Raw genomic sequence first — 25,580 nt, forward strand, 5'->3', positions numbered from 1 at the left:
TGTCTATAATAAATTCCTATTTTTATAAATTCGCTTATAAATTAATATGTAATTTGATAAAACGTGTAATTTCACACTTTTAAAGGTAAATTATTTTTAATAATCCTTAACTTATTTAGTAAGAAGGGTGATTTGGAGCACAGGTTGACAATTTTTTCGGAAACTAATAAGCTAATTGATTTTTTAATACACTGGATTTTTGTATGATAAGTGAATTTGTAAAGGTTATGAGATTCTCATTTAGTCATCTCTTTTTCTGTACTTATTTTATAATTTATGTAATAATCTCCAAATAATTATTTCGAGCTTTATATTTTCATCATTAAAGAATATTTTTTGGTAGCAACCAACAATAGCCGAAAAACTGCAAATAATTCGGTTGCTATATTTTTTTATATAACAATTTTTACTTCAGATCTCAACCAATGTACAATAATAAATGAATTACAATATGTGCAAAATAACTATCTCACCTTTTTTCCTAAATATTGATTTCATATAAAAAAATTGTATTGTCTCCTTACTGCTGTTTAAGCTAAGCAGGTAATTTTGCGATATTCTGGTTTATCATTGAAACGTTTTAACTATTTAAACACATCAGTATAATCCCAGCTTTTTTGACACAAAACTTTAATATTTACGATAATCAAAGCTCATGCACTATTCCATACTTCATAGACAAGATTAAAAATATATTAAAATTAGGATTAAATCAAATAATAATATCCGCAATTTATTTTTATTGATAAATATGAAATCGATATGATTTGAGCTATATTCTTATGAAAATCTCTGGCGTCCTTTTTTAACGACTTGTCAAAGCTCAAATTATGCGCGGCCGATTTGATTTAACCCAAATAAATCAGCACGCCGCATAACTCGGCGATGTTGAGCGCCGCGGGTTCAAGAGTTCAACCATCATTAAATTCAAAAAGTTGTAACATAGGTCCTCTTCCATTGACTGACTTTTTTGTGCTGTAATTTTTTTTTCGCTTAAGTTTTTTTATTCGCTCAAGAGCGCCAAACGCAAAAAAATAAGCTAGACGCTCTTTATTAATTGAGTCGAACGGTTAAACCGAAATGGAATTCACGTTTTCGTGAGAATACCTCAGCAGTACGTCTTATTTACCCTTCAGTGGCATTTAGAGTATATAATAATTAAAATAAATCATTTTCGTTTACAGGTACAACATTATATACTGGTGGTGCAAGCCCAAGACAGCGGGCATCCAGCTCTATCGAGCACACTGACAGTTTATTGCAACGTGCTCGACCTCAACGACAATGCGCCCGTGTTCGACCCCATGAGTTATTCGAATGAAATTTTCGAAAATGTCTCCATAGCCACTTCAGTTGTGACAGTCAGCGCCACTGATTTAGACTCAGGTAACTGAATAATATGTTTAATAACTGTATACTAATTTTTTACTATTATGATAAATCATACGTCGATTTTAGTTATGCCATCAATCATAAGATCTTGCGAATATATTACATTTTCGTGTTTCTATTTTAATTTGCTAAAATGCTTTTTTAATAATAATTTGATCTGCTATAAAAACAACGATTAATATACAAGTGTGATATAGATTACCTTAAAGATTTTATTATTATTTATTAAAATCAAATTATCCTATCTTTATTGCAATTTATTGTGTTATTTCAATACTCAATTTAAACTACTTTCAGGCGATAATGGCAGAATTGTATACAGCATAACATCTGGAGACGACGATCACGATTTTGAAATTGCACAAAACGGAACGGTGATGACTAGACGCTTGTTGGACAGGGAATCCAAGAGTCTTTACAACTTGGTTGTCACAGCTTCGGATCAAGCACAGCCGCCATCAGCTAGTTTATCTTCAACAGTACAAGTAAAATAACACATTATGACAATATGACCCTATTCCGTTATAAATTTTCCATCGGAAGCCCTAAAGTGTTGTTTTAGTCTCGAGAGACATCGACGCACGTAAACGCGCAACCCGATGTATTTTTTCTCAACTCCACTACTATTTACTTTGGATTCGTTCGAGTGTTTGTGCAAAGCCTCTATTTTTTTATGGATGTTTCTTTTTCGTCGGAGTCCGTCACTCTTCATAAAGTTCATGTCTCGAGTGTGGATTGGTTTCGTACAAAAAATGCCACTCGACATTTTACGTACAATATACTTCATTATTGAGCGACCCGCCGAAGACGGGTCGATATTTTTATAAATTGATTCTTCATACAACAATCGATTCGTTATTAATGCGCCGTGAAATGATGACATTGCGAAAGATTACTTTTCCATTTTATATCCTTACGAATCCATTGCTTGTTAGCGAGATTAGACATGATGTAAAAACCGCTATTGTGAGTTCATTAAAAGACATGTGCGTTCAATATATTAAAAACGTGTGCAATTATTATTAAGCCAGTAGTGTGAAAATAAATATGATTTTTTATTTAATTAAATATTATAGTCTCTCTATAAATTTATTTTTCAATAAGAACGGGCGAGAGAGCGGCCCACAAACTAACTTGTCACATTTCACGCGCTATACAAACACTTGACAACATTCCGTGAGGAGTGTAGTCATAATTTCAAAGCGTTTTGTTTGTTCGATTCCCGGCTGAAGAAAGAACACTCGACAGTGACAGCCATAGGGAGCCGAGTGGTTTTAAAGAAGTAGTCTTACACAATGCGCGAGGCCTCTACAAACACTGCCATTGACTCGGCGAAGGTTCGTTATGGGACCGACCGCCGAGAAGACTCAATCAGAAACACCCAGATAATAAATCGAATAGTTAACAATCATCTATATGTAAATTTTATATTATTTACAGGTTACGATCGTGCTAAAGGACGTGAACGATATGTCACCCGAGTTTGTGACTTCAAACGTGACGTCTGTCTCTGAAAATATAGGATTGAATACTGTAGTGATGGCTGTTAAAGCTATTGATAAAGACGAAGGAAGAAACGGATACATCGAATATTCGCTGAACCAAGATAATGGCGTCGGATCGGTGTTTTCCCTTGGAGCTGCTGATGGTTTGTTGAGGGTATCTGGACGCTTGGATCGCGAAGTCAAAGCCTTGTATTCTTTGGAAATAACTGCCAAAGATAGAGGCGATCCTCCGAGAGCCACACATGCTCGTCTTTTGGTGCACATCTTAGATGAGAACGATAACAGTCCGGTGTTTGATCCGAAGCAGTATAGCGCGTCGGTGGCGGAAAACGCCAGCATCGGGGCCAGCGTGTTACAGGTACTTTATTATCTTAATGTTGGACATAAATATCGAGTTTGGAATGTAACGATTGTGGTGTATGTACGTAGGTTTCAGCTACCGATATAGACGAAGGCAGTAACGGTCGGGTCCGTTATTCGATAGCTTCTGGCGACGATAATCGCGACTTCAGCATCAGCGAGGACGGCGGCGTAGTGCGCGTGGCCAAAAACCTCAACTACGAACGGAAGTCTAGATATTTGGTGAAAGTGAAGGCTGAGGATGGGGCGGGAGCTTCTGACATGGCCGAGCTTTCGATCATCGTCGCAGACATCAACGACAACCCACCCACCTTCTTGGACTCGCCGTACTTGGCTTACGTCATGGAGAACGTGATACCGCCGAACGGCGGGTATGTGATTACGGTCCAGGCGTACGACGCTGATACACCACCGTTCAATAACCAAGTGAGATACTTCATCAAGGAAGGAGATGCCGATTTGTTCAGAATTAATGCGTCCACCGGAGAAATTTCGCTGCTTCGGGCGCTGGATCGCGAGACTCAACCAGAATACACGCTCACGCTCGTGGCCATGGATACCGGTAAGTGTTTCATTTTTTTTTTCTTTACTTCATTGGAAAATTATATTTTTTTTCAACAAATAAAAAATACTTGAACCCCGATTAACAGTATATATTTTTATAAAAAGTAAAATACTCTCAAATATAATAAAGCAAATTTGCAGATATAAAATATATTAAATATCTTTCAACAGTTTTGTAGAATACAACCATTTTCATGTTGCGTCATTCATATATATGTCCGATGTTTTCGAGAATTATCTTTCTCGAAAACTCTATTGAAATCAAGAAGTCTGAACCATATATAAATTTCGAGAGAAAATTGATTTACCGTACCACATATAACTATTTTACGCAGTAACATTAGAAATGCTTTCAAACATCAATAGTATCTATGAATATCGAAGACTACTTATTGAAAAATATTTTTTCAGTGTTATACATCTATCACTGATTTAAATAAATATAAGTTTATACGATTTCATTTTCAATTAAATGCATGAATTTTTGTCACAATAATTTATTGATTCTGCAAAATATGTCTTAAGCTAAGCTTATTCTTCAATTCTATAGGAGGAGGGGAAATTTCAAACTAGCTTTCTATTATAGTATTTTGGTTGTAAAATAATAATAATGGGTAGTTGTAAAACAATCAATACATTAAGAAGAATAATAAATACGGTGTATTCAAAATGTTTCATTTTTCGTAGTAAGCTTTTAATTTTACATTTGTAAGAATCCCATAAATCAAACATTAACAAATTAAAAATAATACTACCTATTGTATCAAATTTGGCACGTCTTGTACGTTGCATACAATTAAACACAGTGCGTTTAAACTCTATTAGTTACGCTGAAACGTGACAAATATGAATTTTCGCTCGATCTTTGAATGTAGTTCGGTGATTGGTGCGTGCCTTACGACTGCAGTGTTTAATGTCACGGTTGAGCATTCTCTTGCGGCAAAATATTAAATTTACTGCCCATATTCACCACGGGTGAAGCTTTTTGAATTGAGCGTGGTGAGAGAGTTTTGTTGCGAGCTTTGATGCCCATCTCGCCGGATTCGCACTAATTTTAATTTTTAACGGTAACAATGAAATATTCGTTTTAGTACATCTAATAATACTAACAACGCACTATACCTTCTGTCACGTTAATGTGAATTTAAACGCCGAAACATGAAAATCGCTTTGAAAAGCTCCGAGGCGAATGTGAGCTAAATTGCCCGTATGCACACGTTGCATATGCTTCAATAAAAATAATTTGCAGATTACCATCTACCGTCGACGTTGAATTTTAATGACAAAATAATTATTTTATGAATACTGATTTTTTATGATGTGTATGTGTGTGTATGTACGTGTGGACAAGATTATTGAAAAATTATAAAATATATTCTTTACATGATTGATTCGCTTTTCTTGCTTTTTAATTAATATGTTGTCAGTCAGCATATACGGCTTCTCGAATTGACGCTACTGGAGTTATGTTAAATCAATTATTTAATATTGTTATTGACTCATGTTAGAAAAATCTCACATCTCTTAAAATCGCGTAATTATAAAAAAAGTCATATGTCACTAAAATAAATGTGATATTTCCATGAACTGCTACTGTTTTGTGAAAATAATATGAGATAAAACATAATCAGATGCAGCTAGAAAATTTCAATAATAAGTTTACTCAGTGAATTTAACTAAAACAATCATTTTTTGTCTTTCCTGTTAAGTTGACAATAGTAGTCACACAATTTACATAGAAGTAAATATTATCAATAACTATCAAGTAATAAAATTTACTAAAAATTAGGAAAAACTGTATATGGTGATAATATTTGAATGGTTTAAATCACTCATGCTATCTTAACAAAGGTACGCAAACAAAAAAAATATGATGCTTTAATTGATATTTTATCACATGATTTAGAGAGTAGATTTTAAAATTTCAGAAAACAGCAATTCTATTTTGCTATATTGGCAACTCTTTTAATCAAATATGTGATTTTTTTAATTATTTATTAAAGTGTCTGTATAAGGCTTTAATACGTTTTTAACTACATAATGATAAATACCCTGCACTCTAAGAATATGCATTGTTTATGATGACTCTTTTGGAGAATATGTATGAAGCACTTTTAAACCCTTTTTAGAAAATAAATATCGGACATTTTTCGTGCTACATAAACTGTTTCTTTTCATTGTACCAATCCAGGAATCAAATTACTGCTCCATTGTCATTTTTAATTGTCCAAATAAATTGCGTGTTCGACGAATTCTGTCTGCAAATTCGCGCAATATTAGTCGCAAACGAATTTTTGGCAAGCTTGTTCCGAGCCGACGTTGAGCCCGGAGCAATTTGCATCGCGATTCGCAAGAAGAGTGCCTCGGCGTTTTTGTTAATGCAAGTACGTACCAGAGAATATCGCTAACGGGGTTTGGATACCGTGGATACCACGTTTTGATCATTCTAATTCGACCATTAACGACCTCGACGGCGAGCGAAACATCTGCCTACGAAAATTCGAGCGATTACGTTAAACGGCTATGAATTATCCGGCGATCACACGAGAGGCCATATAACATTTTTTATGTATGCGTACCTTTATCATTTTTATTTTTCAACAATCTAAACGCTATTATAATATATTTCACTCGGCTGGAAATAACAGCGTTAAATCTATATCGACGAGACTGAAGTTTGCGATCGAAAAGTCTGCAAAAGAAGACAGGTTGAATTTCTATACAGATATTTTTTATGTTGTTTTAAAGACATGATGCTATATTTTATTTTATTATTCTATATGAAAATCAATACTTCAAAAACACCATTTTTAAATTGATAAAGTAATTGTATTAATTGTTCACTTAAAACTAGATTTAGCCATGCATAAAATATATAACGAAAAACTCTGAAAAGATACGATTTTTTAGCAAGGCAATAAATCGACTAGCTAGATCTTAAATCAAAAAATATTAATAAAACCTACATTAGATCAATTTTTTATTACTTAATTGTGTGATATTCTTAAACTAATATATTTGATATTATTAAATTAATAATTATTTTTAATTTACCAGTAAAAATTTTTTTTTTGAAATACACTTTGTTTAACTACTTAATTTATCGTAACTCTCCACATCACAATGCGAATAGTAACGTTTCACTTCTAAGAATACACGTGATAGTATTTTTATTACTTCCACGAGAAAGCCGATGATTCAACGGCATAGATTCTAGATTCACTTACCTCCGTACATATTGATTCTATGCTTGTTTTAATTCTTTAAACAGATCTTACTATTTATGTACTCACTAATCGCAAAAAATATACACTTATTAAAAACCCACATGGCTATCTTTACATTTGACATTTACATTATTTCACTAAACTCCTCAACTATAAATAATGATATAGTGATGTTTTTACTATCGCCATTCAGCGTCGATCGCCATTTTTAATTAATTTATAGATACTCGGAAGGACACGTTTATCTGAATTCAATCAATCAACGTGCCATTTTGCGTAACCTCCCAAGATGTTGACCGTATCGTTTCATAAGTCGACTATGAGTGTATTTATATCGCAAATCATCTTACATAATTCATTTGATAATGCACAATAATAGCCGTTTTAAAATCTGACTATCCCACACCGACCGGTAATTTATAACGTCGGACTTATCTCGCAAAACCAATAATGATCGCGTAGTCCGAAAATAATATATATTTATAACACGAGATGGTTATAGTATGTTTGACCGAGTCAACGGTTCATTACCATAATTTCTGATGTTAATTTTAATGTTCGTTTTTCTTTATGGACGTCAGCAGACCATTTATTCACCTCTTGTCATTTCTTACAGATTTATCTCCCGATTAGGTTTTTTACTCGGCGAGCACATAGAATAATAATTTAACCGGCAACTCGGTGTAAATTAAACGCGATTGTTATCGATGTGTAATGTGCTAAGCAAGGATAATAACCGACGCATAATAAATTTGCCGCCATCTTTTGCTCGCATCGAGAATTTTCCTTGATTATCGCGAAATCAAAGCAGCTGCTTCCTCGAGACGTGTGAGCCTGGTCGCAATGTTAATTCAATTTATTTCATTAATAAGAACGCGTCGGTATGTGTCGTAATAAAACACACATTAAACTTGTTGAACATTTTAATTGAGCAATATATTTCAATGTTTACACTTTTGAATGTGAACGTAATACATTTTATGTAAAAATCACACTGGCTGTGGAAGATACGCATTTGCATTCTTCACTCAACCTTTTACCACTTCGTTGAATTATGTTTGATACTATTACTCGTGAATAAGGTCAGTCGTAAATCGTAATAAAAGCAACTAACACAATCATAAAACGCATTTGTTTGCCTACAATATATGAGCGTTCTTATAGACAAGAAAACGGTAGTCGCTAAGGTAAAATAAAATACGTCATTGCTTTCAGTGTAACAAAGTATTATCTGAAAACTCTTAATTTAGTATTTAATACATATTCATAAAAAATATCTACTTAAATAAAATATATAATATAATATTAAATTTTTAAGTTTTAAACGTTCTTATGAAGGTGTTAAATTAGGTTATATTTATATGCTAAAATATATACGACGCTTTTTTAACTTCAACCTTTATTCCCATTCAGGTTATAAACTGAGCACGTAGATTATTTTATTAGAATTACACTATAAGTTATAATTTTAAATAGTTTATAGGACTTCTTTCCTGTGAAATTTATTTCTGAGATCCTTTGTTAACTGATGATAATACAGAAATATGTGTTTTAAGAAAGCATTATTGAAGTCCTTGTTTTCCTATGTTTCGATATTTATTTAACTACAAATTAAGCTATCCCTAATAGTTTTTTTTGCATTAATATAAGTATATTCAAGAGGTTTTATTTTCTTGTATTTTTATTTAATAAATGTTGCTTCATCGGAAGCTATAAAGAAAACTGAGATTTATTAATAATATCGTTAAGAGTGGTTTGCTTAAATTTTAACTGATAATACTACAAAAACCAAAAAAGCGTTATATGACAGTATATATCCTGTTTTTCTTTGTAAAAATTTAAAATTGCATATATTTTCCGAATTATTTATTTATCGAAAAAAGCTTTTTCTTGACAGAATTATTTATTAATCGAAAAAAGGAGTTTCTTGCCAGAAAGTTAATAAATATTACAGTAATTAACAAAAAAATAACCATGAATATCTTATATTTCTCTATTACAAATTTAAAATCGCTGATATATAGTAAATTATTTACTGGTACAAATAAAGCATTGCTTCATTGCTTTTATTGTGGCAATAATTAACGACAGAGCTTTTATGATGTATGCTAAAGTTCTTTCATTTTTTGTGTTTATTTAATATTGTTTTATAATAGAAAAAACTCTAAAGTAAACTAAGTATAATATCGTTAAGATTTCTTTTGCTTAAATGTAAACTGATAATATAGAAAACAGTAAAAGTGATACATGAAAATATATTTCCTCTTTTTCCTTGAAAATTTTGAAAATCGCTTATACATATATAATTAATTATTTAATGCCTAAAATAAAACTTTATTTTATTGGTTTCTTTTAAAATAAGGTTGACAAATATTACAAACCTAATTTATAAACAAAAAGAAATCACAAAACCTGATAGTTTTATTTCACAATATTTAAGTCATCCATTATTTTAGCTGTAAAATATATTCTAATATTATTTTTAATAGAAATATTTTATATTATATAATATATAATATATTTTTCATACCAATGATTTACTCAGTGTACATACATACAAGCTTTTTCTTTAACTTATCAACATAAATGATAAGTTATTATTACGTAACGAACCTAAATTTTATTTATTAAATCTATAGCACATGGACCTAAGTATATTAGTCAAATTTAATAAATAAGCAAAAATAATATACTACTGAAGTCATAAAAAAACTAACGTTTTAGTTTAATTTATATAATACTTACTCATACACTAGTATATATGTATCAGAGACACAAATTTTACTTAAAAAATAATAAAAGATATGTTAGTTGTAATTTTTAAAGTCATTGTCTGAAGTATACTTGTGAAATACAAAATATAATAATACCTCAAAATAAAAATTCTTTCAAAAGATGTTATAAAATATATTACATATCTAAAAAATTCAATATGCTTTTTCAAATTATAAATTAAAAATCAATACCCAGTTGTACCTAACTATTTCTTTAAAAACAATATTTTGCTAAAGAGATAAGATAGCTCTACTATCATAAAGTTTAAAATAATACACACTGATTTTAAATCAGTTTTTGATATTTTTAAATGAAATTGATTTTATTTTTAATTTTTTCCTGCAGAATGTGAAAATCTTTTGCAATTTTTTTTGATATTTTAATCAACATTCTGCTTAACTTATTTATTAAAAGCTGAGTTTTTGGTCATAATTTATAAATTTAAAGCTGAGATTTGGGTCAAAATTATATATTTTATAAGTATGTATTTTTTTTATACAAATTGCTACAAATATTTTCAGCACTATATTATTTTACGAAATTATTGCGATTTATTTCACTCATTATTTTTTTTTGTAATACGATATAACAATTATATAAAAATATTTTTTATAAATAAATAAACAAAATCATTTACATACATCAGACTTTTCGAACTTTCATTTAAGAAAATTGATTGTTCCATCTTTTATATCTTAAATTATATTACAATCCAACCATTTAAAACTGACTGATAATCAATCAATCATAACTAATTAATTATTTTCACTAACAATTGTTAGAAATATTCATGGAGCAACATAATATATGTACAGTATGTATGTATATTGTAAATAATCGATGTGAGTTGTAGTTTTAATGTTCTGTATGAATATTACATGTGCGCTCATATATATATTAAAAACTTTGCGATCCCTAATCCAAATCTAATGCTGACTTTGGTAAAAACATTTATATTGACAGTAAACTCTCGATTATCCGAACTATCTATTTTTATTTGGTTTTTAAATATTTTTAAATATATTTACAATACAGTTTATTATTTTTTTATTTGATATTATGAAAACCTATGATTCTTGTTTGATTTTGATCAATAATTTTTAAATATCAGTACAATTTTTTTAAGAGCATTTTCACTATCACTCCCTTCCTCTTCTGTTTGAGTGACAATAGAAATGATATCCGCATCATTCAAGCATTGCAAGCCCTTTTCATTAGAATCGCGATCAAATCACTCCTCAATGTTTTACCGATCGACATTTTCAAAGCATTTTACATTTTCAATAATTTGCTTCAGTCTCTTAAGAATCCAATACGTATATATTCCATCTTAGGAAGAATCTTTTTCCACGATCTAACAAATGTTACTGGCTCTACTTTTGACTAAAATTGTGCTATACCATGTATAGCAACCAATGTAGTCATTTTTTCCAGAAATGTATCAAGTAATTATTTTCCTCAGAAGCACGGTAAAACCGTTTTATATTTAATATAACACCTTTGTTAATGGGTGGAATTAAACTTGTAACATTAGGCGATAAAAATTTTGCAACCAAAAAACCCGTCGTTTGTTTTTAATATTCTTTCATTTGGATGAAGAAGAGCATTATCTATTATTTATTCTGCTTTCTGTGGTAATTCTTTACATTAAAAAAATACCTTACTTCAATATCTGATTTGGTTTTGAAGATCTTAAAATAATCACACCGATTGTTTCATATGTCACAACAGACGTGCATTCGCACTAAAAAATTAAATTGATTTTTAAAAATTATTTTTTTAAAGCACAGATAATTGAGAGTACACTGTAATTTTTTTAACACTGATCAGAAGACTCCAAATCACCCTAGTTTTAATGTTTATTTATATGTATTACATATGGGATTTAATTATATTTGAGAAGAAAATATCTGACTTCATTTAGATCAGCCAATTATTATAAGACTTTTCTGCTAATAATTGGTTTTATTAACCCTTACTCAAAAACAATTGTACCTTCATTAAATTCACGGGGGGAAATGTAAAGAAGATTTTTTTAAGCAGAATGATTAAGTAGAATTTTGGGTTTGAAAATATCTTTTAACATACGTGAATAAATACTGGGTAGGATTTTTGTAAATAAACAACGTTCTTTAATTCTGAAAACGTCTTCAAAGATTATCACGCTAGTCTACTTGAGTGGAAAATCGCTGTAAATTTGTATGTTGAATAACTCTTCGGATGTTCAGGCTAATGAGCTATATATTTTTAATTTTTGCTATCTATATATCCATTATTTCTGGTAATTGAAAAATTGAAAAATTTGTAAATAATATAAAACTTAAATTTGCAATGATTTTTCTAGTTCCATTTTAGGACAACCTTTGTCTCGAACGTTGTGCCTGTGCACGTGTTGCACTGGACTACTTGCGTTTATTTATAACGATCGTGTCATCATTAAAGACATGATTTTTTATTATGGGAATATCAAAATTATCTCTTGGCCAACACAAGCGCGATAGAAAGGAAAATTCCGAGCCTATGATCGCGGCCATTTCCCGAGTTTCCCCGCCCACCCTCTACAGTCCGTTGACGTTTCGGCCGTCGCACCGGAAGCGGCTAATTGCCGGCGTGTCGCTGTCGGCGAGCCACGTTGCAGTTGTCGTCGGGCGGAGCCTGCGCCGCCAATTACGCTCGCGCCTCCCCCGCTCTGCCATTGGCCGGCCTGGCCTCGACTCTAACTCATCTTATTATATGCCGCGAAATTTTCGTACGTTAGACCTCTCTCTACGGCCGCGATGGCGTCCCCGAATTAAGCGACATTAACATTCAATTGATGTATTGCGCGCTCCGATCGGAATGCCCCGTGCAATACATATTTAATGTCCGGCCCGTAATCTCGGCCCGGGTATCTTTCGTTCGGTCGGGCCCGGCGGAGGCCCCGGGGCCGGCGGGGCCCTGCGTCGCTTTAATGGCCTTTTTTATGGGATGCGCTCCGGGAGCGGACCTGGGCCCCCTCCATCCGCCTCCCAGAAAATTCGCCGCGAGATTTATGCATTATTATTAATTTTTACGGCCGAACCAGTCGCCGATGTCTAGTTTTTAACCTTTTGCAGTCGCCGAAAATCTTCCGACTACTTTTAAGCCCACCGGTAGTGAAAGAAAATCATAATTTTTATCTTTGATAAGCGTATGATACAGTACGTGTAAGATTTTACGAACAAATAATGGTATATAAATAAAAATTAAAATCACAAGATGAGAACTTGCTGACAAACATTAAAATATCTAGATTTGAGATATTTAAACTGAATTTTTATAATTTATAACATAATTGTAGTGAGGATAATGATTGAAATTTTACAGTAACAATAGATGTTTTTGTCATTCTGTAATATATTTTCTTTAATTGTATGTAAAGGCATTTTAAAAAATCATAAATTAAATAGGTCTTTTTTCATTACAAATTGTTAATTTTTGTTAAAGTAAGAGTAAATGAATTCGTGTCCTAACTAATTATTTTAAGTGTTCATTAAGTGGGACATTTTTCATCCTGAAGTAATTAAGGAAAATAAAAAAATCTGTTTCTTTCAGATTCATTATACACAAAAAAATCTACTAAATTTATTTTTGATTGTTTATTCAAATTAATACAATCATAATCTAACGAGTTATCTCAATGCGTCGCGATGATGAAAAAAGTCTCACTCTTCAACAGATTCATTAGACAAAATATTTTTTCCTTCTAAAGTTATCTTTGATTATTTACATAATTGTTTAAAATAAGACTATCTTGACCTAACAGGTTATCCCAATGCGTCCCGATTACACGTCACGTTCACAATCGAATATTCGATTATTTGAATTATTTTCCCGATTTTAAGCTATACGAATATTTGAATAATTGATCGAATATTCGTTTATCTCAAATTAATATAAATCAATTTGTATACGTGAGTAACACAGATAGTCATTTTTCTCTCAATATACCAGAGTGACTAGTGCTGCTCCAAAATCCATGGTCCCTTATGCGTCTTAAAAAATTGTTTTTTATTTATATTTATTATCCATTTGTGGACAAACACTCGCAAATCGTATACCTAGAAAGCAATAAAAGCGACATTCTTTATATTTTCCAAAAGTCACTCGTATATCAAAAAAAAAATACAAATACGAGTATATTCGAATATTCGAATACAATGAATAAACATTTTTTATTTAATATTCGAATAGTTTAAAACCACAAATAATTGAGAACTCTAGTCTTGATGGTGAAAAAAAATATAATAACTGTCATAAAGAAGTCGCATTCTTCTACAGATTTAATTAGACATAACAATTTTTTTCCTTAACTTATTTTCGATTATTTAAATTAAGATTATCTTGACGTAACAGAATATCCCAATGCGTCCCGATTGTACTAGCATAACAAAGTCTCATTCTTTCACAGATTCTTTAGGCACGCATTTTTTCCTACTAAAGCTATCTTCGATTATTTATATATTTATTTAATTTAAAAATATTGTAACCTATCAGATTATCCCAATGGTAAAAAATTATAAAAAACTGTCATTGAAAAGTCTCATTTTTCCACAGATACACTAGACATAATATATTTTCCTCCTAAAATTATCTTAGAATATTTTGTGAGATATTTGCATTTAAATAAATGCTTCGTTCCATGAAACGAATTGTTTGTATTTAAGGTAAATCTTCTGATTTTTTCTTCGGAAAATGACCGCTCGCTTGCACTTAATTGGTCCAATTCGTTTTATGAAACAAGTATTTCATATATTCCTATTTAAATTATTGTCATCTTTACATTTTTATTCAAATTAGGATTATCGTGACTTATGCGTCTCAATAGTGAAAAAAATATAAAATAAGCTGTCAGAAAAAAGTGCAGTGAAATTGTTCCTTATTTTTTTAATTATACCCATTTATTTATTTAATTTCGTTAATTGTGTGTTTATTTTTAAGAATACACATACATAAGTTACTTTAGTAAATATTTCAACTTTTTTACGTCAAAATATTGGTTTAGCTAGCTTTAAATAATACAATAGTAAAAAATAAAAGATTCCTACGCTTAGAGAATTATTTAATGCTTCAAATAAATCTTTTTTTTTGCTTTTTTGTAAATAATAGTATTTATATGTTCTGTTATTTTTGTATCAAGAGAAATTTGATGGAAATCTAACATTATGAAATATGCTTTTTTATGATCACCGCTTTTAATAATAGTACATTTAGGAGGCTTTTAATAATATTACATTCATTTCACTAAATACATTGTAAAAAATAAAACTGTATTTGACGATAATACTATCTATTCATCGATTATTCTCTATTTTCTAATACTGTTTTGTCTCATGTTTATTTTCATTAAGAGTTTTAAAATATTTTATATTTTAATGCTTTATAAATAATCATAAAAGTCTTTAACTGTGACAATTATTTAATTTTTTTCTAAAAAAAATATAATGAAGCTTAGTTTTCTTAATCTGCTTATAATTAAAAATAATGAAACGAGATAAAATATATTTTTTAAATACAATTTGCATGTATTAAGGCTGAGAATCATTATTTGAGATAATAAGCTCAATGCTATTTTATGTAAAAATATGTTGCTTCCTGCTGAAGTAATCTTTTCGGTCATTTAAATTTTCATATTTACAAAATTTCATGCAGGTAATTACTGTTTTTTTTACAATATAAATCATCTCTTTGTTGTTAAACATATTTTGTATGAATTTCCGGCTTTTTAAAATTATGTATATGAAATTCCTCATTATTATCGTTAAAATTACATCAATCAAACATGCACTTGCTTATCCAATTAACAAGATATTAAAATTATCCTCCGAATGACTCCGCTTCGGTCAAGTAGCATTAAACCACAACCGACCGACACAAATCGCAACAATGAATCATCCACGCCATAAAAATCCTCCACGTTCAACGCACGCCTAATCCTCGAACATGTTACACAATGCGTATATTTTAATTCCACAAAAATCTCACACTACACAGATCGCATAGAAAAAAAAACGTAACAAATCAGTACGTCTAATAATAACTCCGTACCCCGATTAGTATAGCCCGGGGCGCGAAACGTTTATTGATAATGGCCAACACGAAAATACGAAATGATAGTTATCGCATAAGCTATGGAAATATTTTTTATTCGTTTCGTCCGACATTAACCCAAAACGCCAGTAAGGAACCGTTAATCCGTTTGAACACTGTCGCGCTCGTAAAAATGTGTGTGCATTTTTTTAAACTGTCCGAGCCCGGCTCATAAATTACGTGACGCAATTGTGCAAAAATAATAAATCTATTATGAGAGTCTGAAAGGTGGAGAGTGAGGGAGGACAAAAAATAAAAATAAAAAAGGCCAGGAAGTTCAGGATTGATGACTCTATTTAACGGCGGCCATGTTTCTGAGCTTGGATTTTTTATTTCTGAGGCGCGACGCCTTTTCTTAGAGACTATTCACTTCCAAATAACGACAATGTCGCAGATTTTTATCTCGGAGTCATCTCGGTCGGAAAGTGCTGCATCACTTTATATAATTATAATTATTACGTGTATGTGTGTGTACGGTATAGGTAAAAGTCGGCGTCTGTGTGTGCCATAAGCCCGCCTGTCCCCGTCTTTTCTATTCGTGTCCGCTGAACTCTTTTATTGGACGCTTTAAGAGCCATTATGATTTACAACAAAACCTTAATCAATTATTTAACCAACAATTACTTACTTCAGAAGTCATTACCGCCGGATTCGGCGCTATAAAAACAATCACAAAAACTGCAAGCTATGTAATTAAGAAATCATGATTTTTCACAAGGTTGCAACTTGCAACTTGTCGAAAGATATGTTGTAATTTCCATTATAGACGATATTTATTCTATTTTAATAATAACCTTTAACCCTATATTATTATTTTTAAATAAACGTGTAAGAGTCCAAAAATGTTACACTTTGATTTATCATATCATAGCTAAAAATTAGTTCTAGAGTATGATTTTAAATAGAGTATTCGAAGGTTTATTGTCTTCTTCTTGAAAATTACAAAGATGATGCGTTTTATGTGAAGTTCCAATCAAAATAAGTGTTTCGTTTAACATGAAAATTATTGTACTAACATAATCGCATTATTAAATGAACCTTATCACAATTATTATATTTAATAGTAGCCTTACATATTATAAATATTAGTAAATAGGTATGTAAATTTTTTTTTATATATTTTAAATGAAATAAAAGTATTATTAAATGTTTGTAATTTGACATGAATTAACTTAATCTAATAAAAGCAAATAAAAATAAAACAGAAAAAATATTGAACTAATCTTTACAAGAGCAGGTCTTTGGTTCTTTTATTTTATCTAGTTTTTGTTTTAATAATATACGTATTTTTTATGATAATTATAGCTTTAAAATACACAGCTTTAAAAGAATCAAATTTTCTTAACAGATTTGTTTGATTTTATAAGACCGCATTTGCTCTAAATTTCTGCATTTCTGCACAGTAAATAAATCAACAATAAAATACATGCATGTTGACATTAATTCTAGACGTTACAATTGAGAAAGTGGTTGTTCTAAAATTACTATACTTAGGAACATTAAAAATAATATTAAATTCTTGTAAAATTGATTATGTTTTTATTACCAAAATACAAGTTGTTAAATAATATGAAAATATTTCAATTGTGATATATTTTTTAATATTCTGTAAAAAGTAAAATATGATGAAAATAATAATATTATATTTAAACTCTTCTTGGATAAAGCTTTCTTTGCTAGAGGATCAAATTTTGATGATATTCATTTAAAAATAATCTCGACAAAGGTCAAGATTAATATTTTGGAAATTTTAAGGCAGAACTAATTTTTGCCTGTTCGGTTAAAGCTTTTGATAAAAATAAATATAAAATATATTTTCTCAAAATGGAGCTTTCGCCCAAAATGTTAATTTGGTAGTGTTCGACACAACGCAATGTTTTCGACCTGGAACAAACATAAGTATCGTTACAATGGTCCTACATCAGAAAACTTTGCACGTACATAGTCGTGTAGTCATGTAAAATACTTTTATATGGCAATAAATTTAACATGTAAATTAAATTATATAGCAATAAAATAAGGGGTATTTGACTATTCTATTATATATAATTATACAAATGATTAGTTTTGCTATCGCGATAATAAAATTATATATATGATACAAGCCTAATTTTTTCCTTTTATCATATACAAACAATCAAAAATGTCTGTTCAAACTTACGTGAAGATTCAACCATAAAAACGTACGATAAATAAGGCAAAGCCATTAGCGGTCGTTACATTATGTATTTCCCTAATATTAGAAGCGTCGATGCTAAATTCTAAATTTATTTCGTTTATTAACACGCCTTCGTATACATTATGAATATGATATACGGCAAATTTCGTATGTTAATGCGTTATAATCGACAACTTTTTTATGTCCGATCCATTCGCAATAATTTCATAAAATATTACACATTACCTAATCGAAAACCGGTAGTTGGACAACGCCAGAAGAATCTTTCCATCGCCTTATACAGACTGTCCTATAAAAGATATAGATATTTTTTCAGGAGCTATATTATTTTATAGATGCGCGTGCTACGAATCGCAAATACTACTTTTTTCACATGTGACACAACAAACCGTGTAATTATACTGCCACAGTCATAAGTAAATATTTCCTAAGCAGTCGAGAATCTCGCGGCGCCAAGAAGAGATCAGAGGATAGAGTTTTTTTATCTTCTTCAAGTATTTATCGATCTCATGAGATTAAAAGCGAGCCGAGGCTCACGAAGGTACACTTCCTAGTGAACGATCATCACGCGAGTTTTCCCGGACAGAATGTACGACAGATGTTCAAGGGCGTCGTCTGTCTGTCATGCTGACATCGTGCGACAACCGCAAAAAAATGGAACATCCTTAATAAAATTACCATAAGCTATCCCTCGCTGTCTAACAGGTTCAAATTATTATCCATCTCCATATGTTGTTTTTGTTCTCTCCGTAAGGTTTCATACAAATCCATAAAAAATGCAATTCCTAACTATAAATTAAATTACAAATACTTAATTAACTTCCATTTCCTATGATAGCAATTAACGATCCACTTTTAATTTAAGTATACAATTTAGATACGGAAACAATACTTATTATTTCAATTTGTTTAATTTAACCTAGTTTATGATCTTATGATTTGTTTGCTTTGAGAAAACAACTAATTTTATCTCTTTATACATATTATATGTTGAAACATTTCTGTAAACGTAATTGGTAAAAAACATTGTTTCTCAAAGTTAACGCTTTTTTTAATTTGCTTTTTTAGAATTAAATATGTTATTTCAAAGTTAAAATTCATGCAAATTAGTGTATAATCCAACAAATGCCCACATATTACAAAACATACATAATAAATAGTATCACAAACGAACGAAGCCGCGGTCCGATTAATCGAGCCGTTTCGATTGGCGAAAATTATAAAAGCGGGCCCGCCATCCGGGGCCTCTAACAAAAGATAAATTAAAACATTCATTTTGAGGCCCGGTTCATTAGTCGGCCGAAGGCCCCCCCGACCAATAACTGATTTATTTGTACATTTGTCCGACGGTTGATTTACGCATCGTCCACTTTACACGCGATGTCATACTATCTACAACACGACCAGAAGAGCTCTCTCGCTCTTGGATGATGGTACCGAGATCGTTCTGTGATGGATCGTGTGTTCCGCGAACGATCGTGCTGTGAAAAAAAATTAGACTAAAAAAATAGTCCATGTAGATCTAATGCGCGGGACGTTGCTGTTGAACGGTTTAAATGACCTGCGCGAAATTTGCATGCGAATTTGAAACGCGCGACGGAGGGGAATTTGCGTTGGTCTGGGTTGAAATTTGTATTAATCGAATATGAAAGTTAAATACTTCAATACTTCATGAACATGGCAAGAAGTATGTCTTGTTGCAATTAGATAGATAAAGATGCAGTGAGATAAAAACATAAGCGATTACTAGCTTCTGTATAAAACAGTGGTCGGAAAACTTGGATAATGAAATAAACTAATGTACTATTTTATATAAATTTGGACGCAAATGCTATTTTTGTTATATATTATTAATGTGAATATTCAGATCTACTTTATAACACAGAATTGAGGTGACTTTCTCGCGAATGTTCTGATGCAAGCGTGGACTCTTAAAACTGAACTTGCAATTTTTATGGTTACTCAAAAAAAAATTCTGGATTGCATTTTTCTCATATTTAACTAATATTTTTGATAAGTGAATGTACTGAACAATGAATTGCAATGGAAAAATATAAACGTCATTAAAGCTAAGGAAAAAATATCGGTGCTTAGATCAAAGCTTATATGCATATTGAAGAAAGTATAATACAACATATCTAATGAGATTTGTTATTGAAAGACTGTAAAGATATGTATTTTTGCTTAAATCAAAGATAAAATTATAATACACTTTACTTAATTCAAAGAGCAGTTACTTGATTTGGGTGATAGATTCATTAAAATGGGAAATTTTACTGCATCAGAAATGCCTGAAGAATTGGCAGAAGCACTTCTTGAACTTTGTTCATTAAATTTGATAACAAACAGATGTCATATTTTTGTATGTTAAGAACTACAAAAGCTTTTAAAACTGTGTACAAAGATGCGATAAAAAATGTACAGTATTTTGCAACAACTTATCAACAACATTAACAAACATAAAAACAAACAACAAAATTGACTGAATCTCGAAAATAAATTTTGATGTTTTTGTGTCAAAAATAAACTAATTACTCAATACAGAAAAAAAATTAATGTATTTATCTATACCAGCAATATCAATTGATTTTTAAACTATTTTGGTTATAAACATTCTTTAATATACTTAACGGTCTAATATCGATCTAAACACGTATATTTTGGAATCAGAGCTGAAAAAAGTTCCCTAATCCTTAATAAAAAATAACTGTGATGTTTGTGAATCGATATCAGACAAATATATATTTTATTTTTGCTACACAAAAATTTAGTGAAAATTTGCATCTATGAAACCAGTAGTTAAAAATCTGAGAAAAATACATTTATCCATAAATTATTTTTATTTAGAGCAATTTGCAAGTTCAATATAATTGTAACTTTAACTTGCCTATTTAAAAGCTGCCTGATGAAATATTTTTATTTATAATAATAATACTATCATATTTGATAAATGTATATTCTAAATCATCACATGCGTTTACCTTAAACATAGATTTAAAACTATATTGTCGTTTTACTGTAAAAATATGTGCCTAGATACAATGTGGATATGTCTATTTTGTATGACTTCTTTACTGTATATAAAAAAATATATATAGAAATTTTACTTTTTTTAGAATAAGTTAAATCTTAGTTAAAATTCAAACCTATCCCAAAAAATATTTTATCAGCATTATTTTTGCGCTACAATTGCAAAAAAAATATATTTAAATTAAATTAAGACCATCGTGACCCATAAGGTTACCCCAATGCATCACTACCGTGATGCATTGGGGTAAATTAAAAGTCTCTTTTTTTAAAAAAAAAATAGACTTTAAATGAATAATGTTTTTTTTTAAGTTTTTAACTAGTTTAACACGTTATTTTTTATTTTAATAGATAATATAATTTCTACGACATATTAAATGAACAGGCAACATTTTGCCTCAAATTTGATTCATCGCCTCATTATGCATATGTATTTATTAGCTTCGTTCAAACGATCTTATAGTATCGAAGCATCGACAATAACAAATTAACAATCGCATTAATCGATACAATATTTTATTATGATACCATATCGCATAAATTCAACGGATTTCATCAAAGCAAAAGAACGAACGCCGTAGGGTCGATATTCGCGTGCCATGAGTTAAATTTATAAGTGTCGCTCACAAAAGCTTGCCGGGCGTAATAATTAAAAGCAATAGATATATTATTTGGTTATCACGCGACGCCACTCGTTAGCACACAGGTGTCTTCTCTTGCGAATAAAGCCCGCGATTTTACGCCCCTGGACAAAGGGAAAACAAACAAATTAATAACCAAATCGAATGTCTTTCATTTGATGCGCCCCTGGCTAGATCTCTTATTTCGTTTGAAACATTTGGATTGTGAGCAAGAGTTATTGAAATAAAAAAATACGATTTCCGATGTAAATTCAACGTGGCTAAAATATGTTTTAATTATATGAGATTATTTAAACGCATTAATCAATGCTATTTATATTTAGAGATTTATGTAATTTGATATAAAAAGCTAAAAATATATTTGAGAAAATCAACAATTAAATACTTATAGTATTTTATTTCATATGCGGATTCAATATGCAAGCAAATTAGTTTTATTCTTTGACTTATGCATGTGTTAACATAAAATGTCAGAAAAATAGTTACAATACCGTAATATTGTATAAATAAATTATTGAATAATATACATAATATGTTGTATAAAATTGACAAATCCCATAAATTTTTTTTGAGCAATCACAGTACATTTTTCTAGTCACAAGAGTCGTAGGAACACGACCCATATCGAAACTGCGGGGTACGCGGCATTTCTACGAATGAAATATTGTGTGATGTTGAATTATGCAAATTAAACGCTGCTTAATGTCCACTTTTTTCCCTAATTAATTATGTTTAAATAACCGGTTGTACGTATGATTAATTCCGATTCATTCCGACCAGAAAGAACCACTCTCGTCTATAATCCCAGATGGAATTATTAACAGTTGCACACACATTATCAATGTATACCGTTTTTTCACTTCGGCCGAGAGATTATTAACATAATCGACACGAAAATGGTTTTATACTAATGTCGTAAACAATGTAGCTAATCGGTTGTAAGTTTTCCTATCTGTTTGTAAATACAGTATGAATAGCCTTTTTAGTTAATTTGACAATCCATATAAACATCGTTGAATATTTTAAGTTAATTAAATTAAACATTTTTTACTATGATACATTATGCAAATATATATTTATTAAAATATATATATGTAATATTATAAAAAATATACTTGTATTTTATAGTGAATGATTCAGCGTTCCAAGAATTTGAGAGCTCAATTTATGTTCCTATATTTTTTGTTTAAAAACGAACAAACAGATATAAAGCTCCGCGTTTCCTTGCATAAAATAAAAATTCGCAGTACCCTTAATAAAAATTTGGCTTATATCTTTACTGTAGATCTCGGTGGAACGATCGATACTGATAAATTTGTGATCGGTGGTCATAATCAACATTGTAAGGCGCACCGCGACGCCTCGGGACTTTCGATCGGCGTCTTCCTAAATATCCCCAACCCTTTATTATAGCCATTAAAAATTTTGACAACGGCCGCGATACGATTAAAAAAATGTATTTTTGATAATATTCTCAATTATTATTAAGACGCAGCGAAGAACGTCTGGAGTTTCTTGATCGATGAACGAACATTAAAAATATGTTAAACTTTGCCGGATTTTCTACGCATAATTAATGCGAAAATTTTGCAAATTAAAAGCGTAATTTAAATGATGTATCGCGTTGTGTAGGAATTCAACGGCTCGGCGCATTTAAAAGTAACCTAAAATATATTATTTACTCTAACTGAAAATCAGGCTTTAATACTATTTTTAGAACTGCAGTATATTATGCACAAAATATAATAAAGCGTTAAAGATGTTTGCGGAGTAATTAAAGCAAATTTTAAGAAGATGTTTAATCAGTCCAAATCACCCAATATTTTCCATGAGCTCACCTTGCAGATTGAATCGCTATATACCGAGGGTGTTTCTATTTTGCTTTAATCATCATTATCAGTTTTAAAATGTTCTAATTTTTTAGTGAGTTCATGCGATCTACCTTTTACTGTTTTGTATTAGCTATGATATTTCAAGTTTTTACCGGTGAAATTTCTTTGTATTTATTTTTAAGTTAAAGTTATTTTCCATAATTAATTATCTGCAACATCTCATTGAAATAATAATAACATAAGGACAGCTAATTGGAAAATAAATTTTCTTTTTGATGTGTTTAGTGCAAATGCTACTTGAAATTATTTTCGCGTACTCGGTACTCATTAAAACAGCAATCATACTTATATTATCTACTTATAACTGTATAAGTTACTAGCTTTTTATGTTCTGGTAACAAGAAATGCAAATTTTTACTGCAATAGTTAAAATTTACATAATTAGCAAAATAGATATTAATGTGAATTTTAAGTTTATCTTATAATTTACACGTTAATTAAGTTAAGTTAGCATTTTAATAATATTCTTATTTTATCATTGACTAAATACAATATTTATGAATTTTTATCATATTTCCATTGAGTTTTTCCTTACCGGTTTAATATTATAAAAAGTGACAATAAACATTTTATAATATACGACATCCACAATTTATGTTGATAATCAATTCACACGCGAAAACATCCGCCGATCTTTGCCAAAATTTAGCATTTTATTGCATCCCGAACATCGCTCTGGCTAATTAACATTATTGCTTTATTACAATAAAAATCAGCTACTGGTGTTTAAAAAAATCTAGACAATGCTCAATTATTTATTGCCGAGCAAAAATTCACTTTTACACACTGCTATTGATTTATAGCGGCCAGTTAACACGTTCTCACATAAATCCGTCGACTGTTAACTTACTCGTTAATTTCGCTGCGTGCTCATCGCGCCACTGAGTAACCCTCCGAGATAGTTTATATGTGTACATACATATGTATGCACTGTAGAAATGTAAATACCTATTACAATATACTCTCTTTGCATTTTTATCATAGATAGGCATTGAACGTACGTGTCGGTGCTACCTGTGTTTATTCTATGTACCTATTGATGTAGGTACCTCAGGGCTTTCGCAGACCTCAAGGTGGAAAATTGAAAATAAAAAACTTTTCAAAGGTGGCTAGGTGTTTGCCGGAGCTAATTGTAATTCTCGGTTCGAATCCCACAATCAAGATTGTTGGGAACCGGGCGTCGGTGCGTGCGAACCCCGGGTATTACCGATGATAAATTGTTTCATGCATATAACTAGCTGGTTACGGAGACGTTTAACGCCGTCTAATGTGCCAATAAATGACGTATTGGTATCATATTTTTTTAATATCGGTTAAGTACAGCAATAAAATATATTTCAGTTAAGAGTTTGAATCAATAAATATATTAAAATTAGCATATTCATTGTATATTAATTAAACTAAATTTGATGTTATAATATATTCGAACTGTATCATCTATATTATATTGATTTATTTTTAGTTTATTATGTGAAAACTTACTCCCTTACTTTCGTTAGCTTAAATAGTTTCAATATTAAATATCATACATATTACATGTATTTACTATGGGGTATAATTGTAAATGATTAGTCAATAATTAGAGACTTTACTGACTTTTAGTTTTGAATATATTATAATGTATATGTCTGACTTAAGTTTGATAAAATTAAAATATAAATAAGTCAGATAAGAATATTGAAACAATTGGGCTACACAATGTAATGGACTTTGTTTACCTATATTATTTACTAAAAACTTATAGAAAATAGCAATATAACGATTTATCACCGTCAATATGATCCGTATAAAACCCGACTTTAAATATTATATATTAGCATTACCAACAGGAAATCGCATAGTTTCGCTCGTTTGAGCTTTTTATTGCCCAAGCTCAATCAGCTAAGCTCTCGTGGAATCGCCTCATGCAA

The 25,580-nt window shown here is 30.5% G+C and overlaps 1 protein-coding gene across 1 annotated transcript in view; it reads left to right on the forward strand.

The window, feature by feature from the left end:
• ft (cadherin-related tumor suppressor fat) overlaps positions 1-25,580 on the forward strand; it is a 252,843-nt gene that overhangs the window by 214,441 nt on the left and 12,822 nt on the right. Inside the window, exons 4-7 of the mRNA XM_088193971.1 lie at positions 1,185-1,386; positions 1,690-1,877; positions 2,833-3,255; positions 3,327-3,819. Of these exons, the coding sequence (XP_088050097.1) occupies positions 1,185-1,386; positions 1,690-1,877; positions 2,833-3,255; positions 3,327-3,819 (1,306 nt within the window). The remainder of the gene's footprint in view (positions 1-1,184; positions 1,387-1,689; positions 1,878-2,832; positions 3,256-3,326; positions 3,820-25,580) is intronic.

The sequence above is a fragment of the Plectrocnemia conspersa genome, unplaced genomic scaffold (assembly GCF_051122295.1).
Source record: "Plectrocnemia conspersa isolate PC_06_02 unplaced genomic scaffold, ASM5112229v1 ptg000010l, whole genome shotgun sequence".
In the NCBI taxonomy this organism is placed as follows: Eukaryota; Metazoa; Arthropoda; class Insecta; order Trichoptera; family Polycentropodidae; genus Plectrocnemia; species Plectrocnemia conspersa.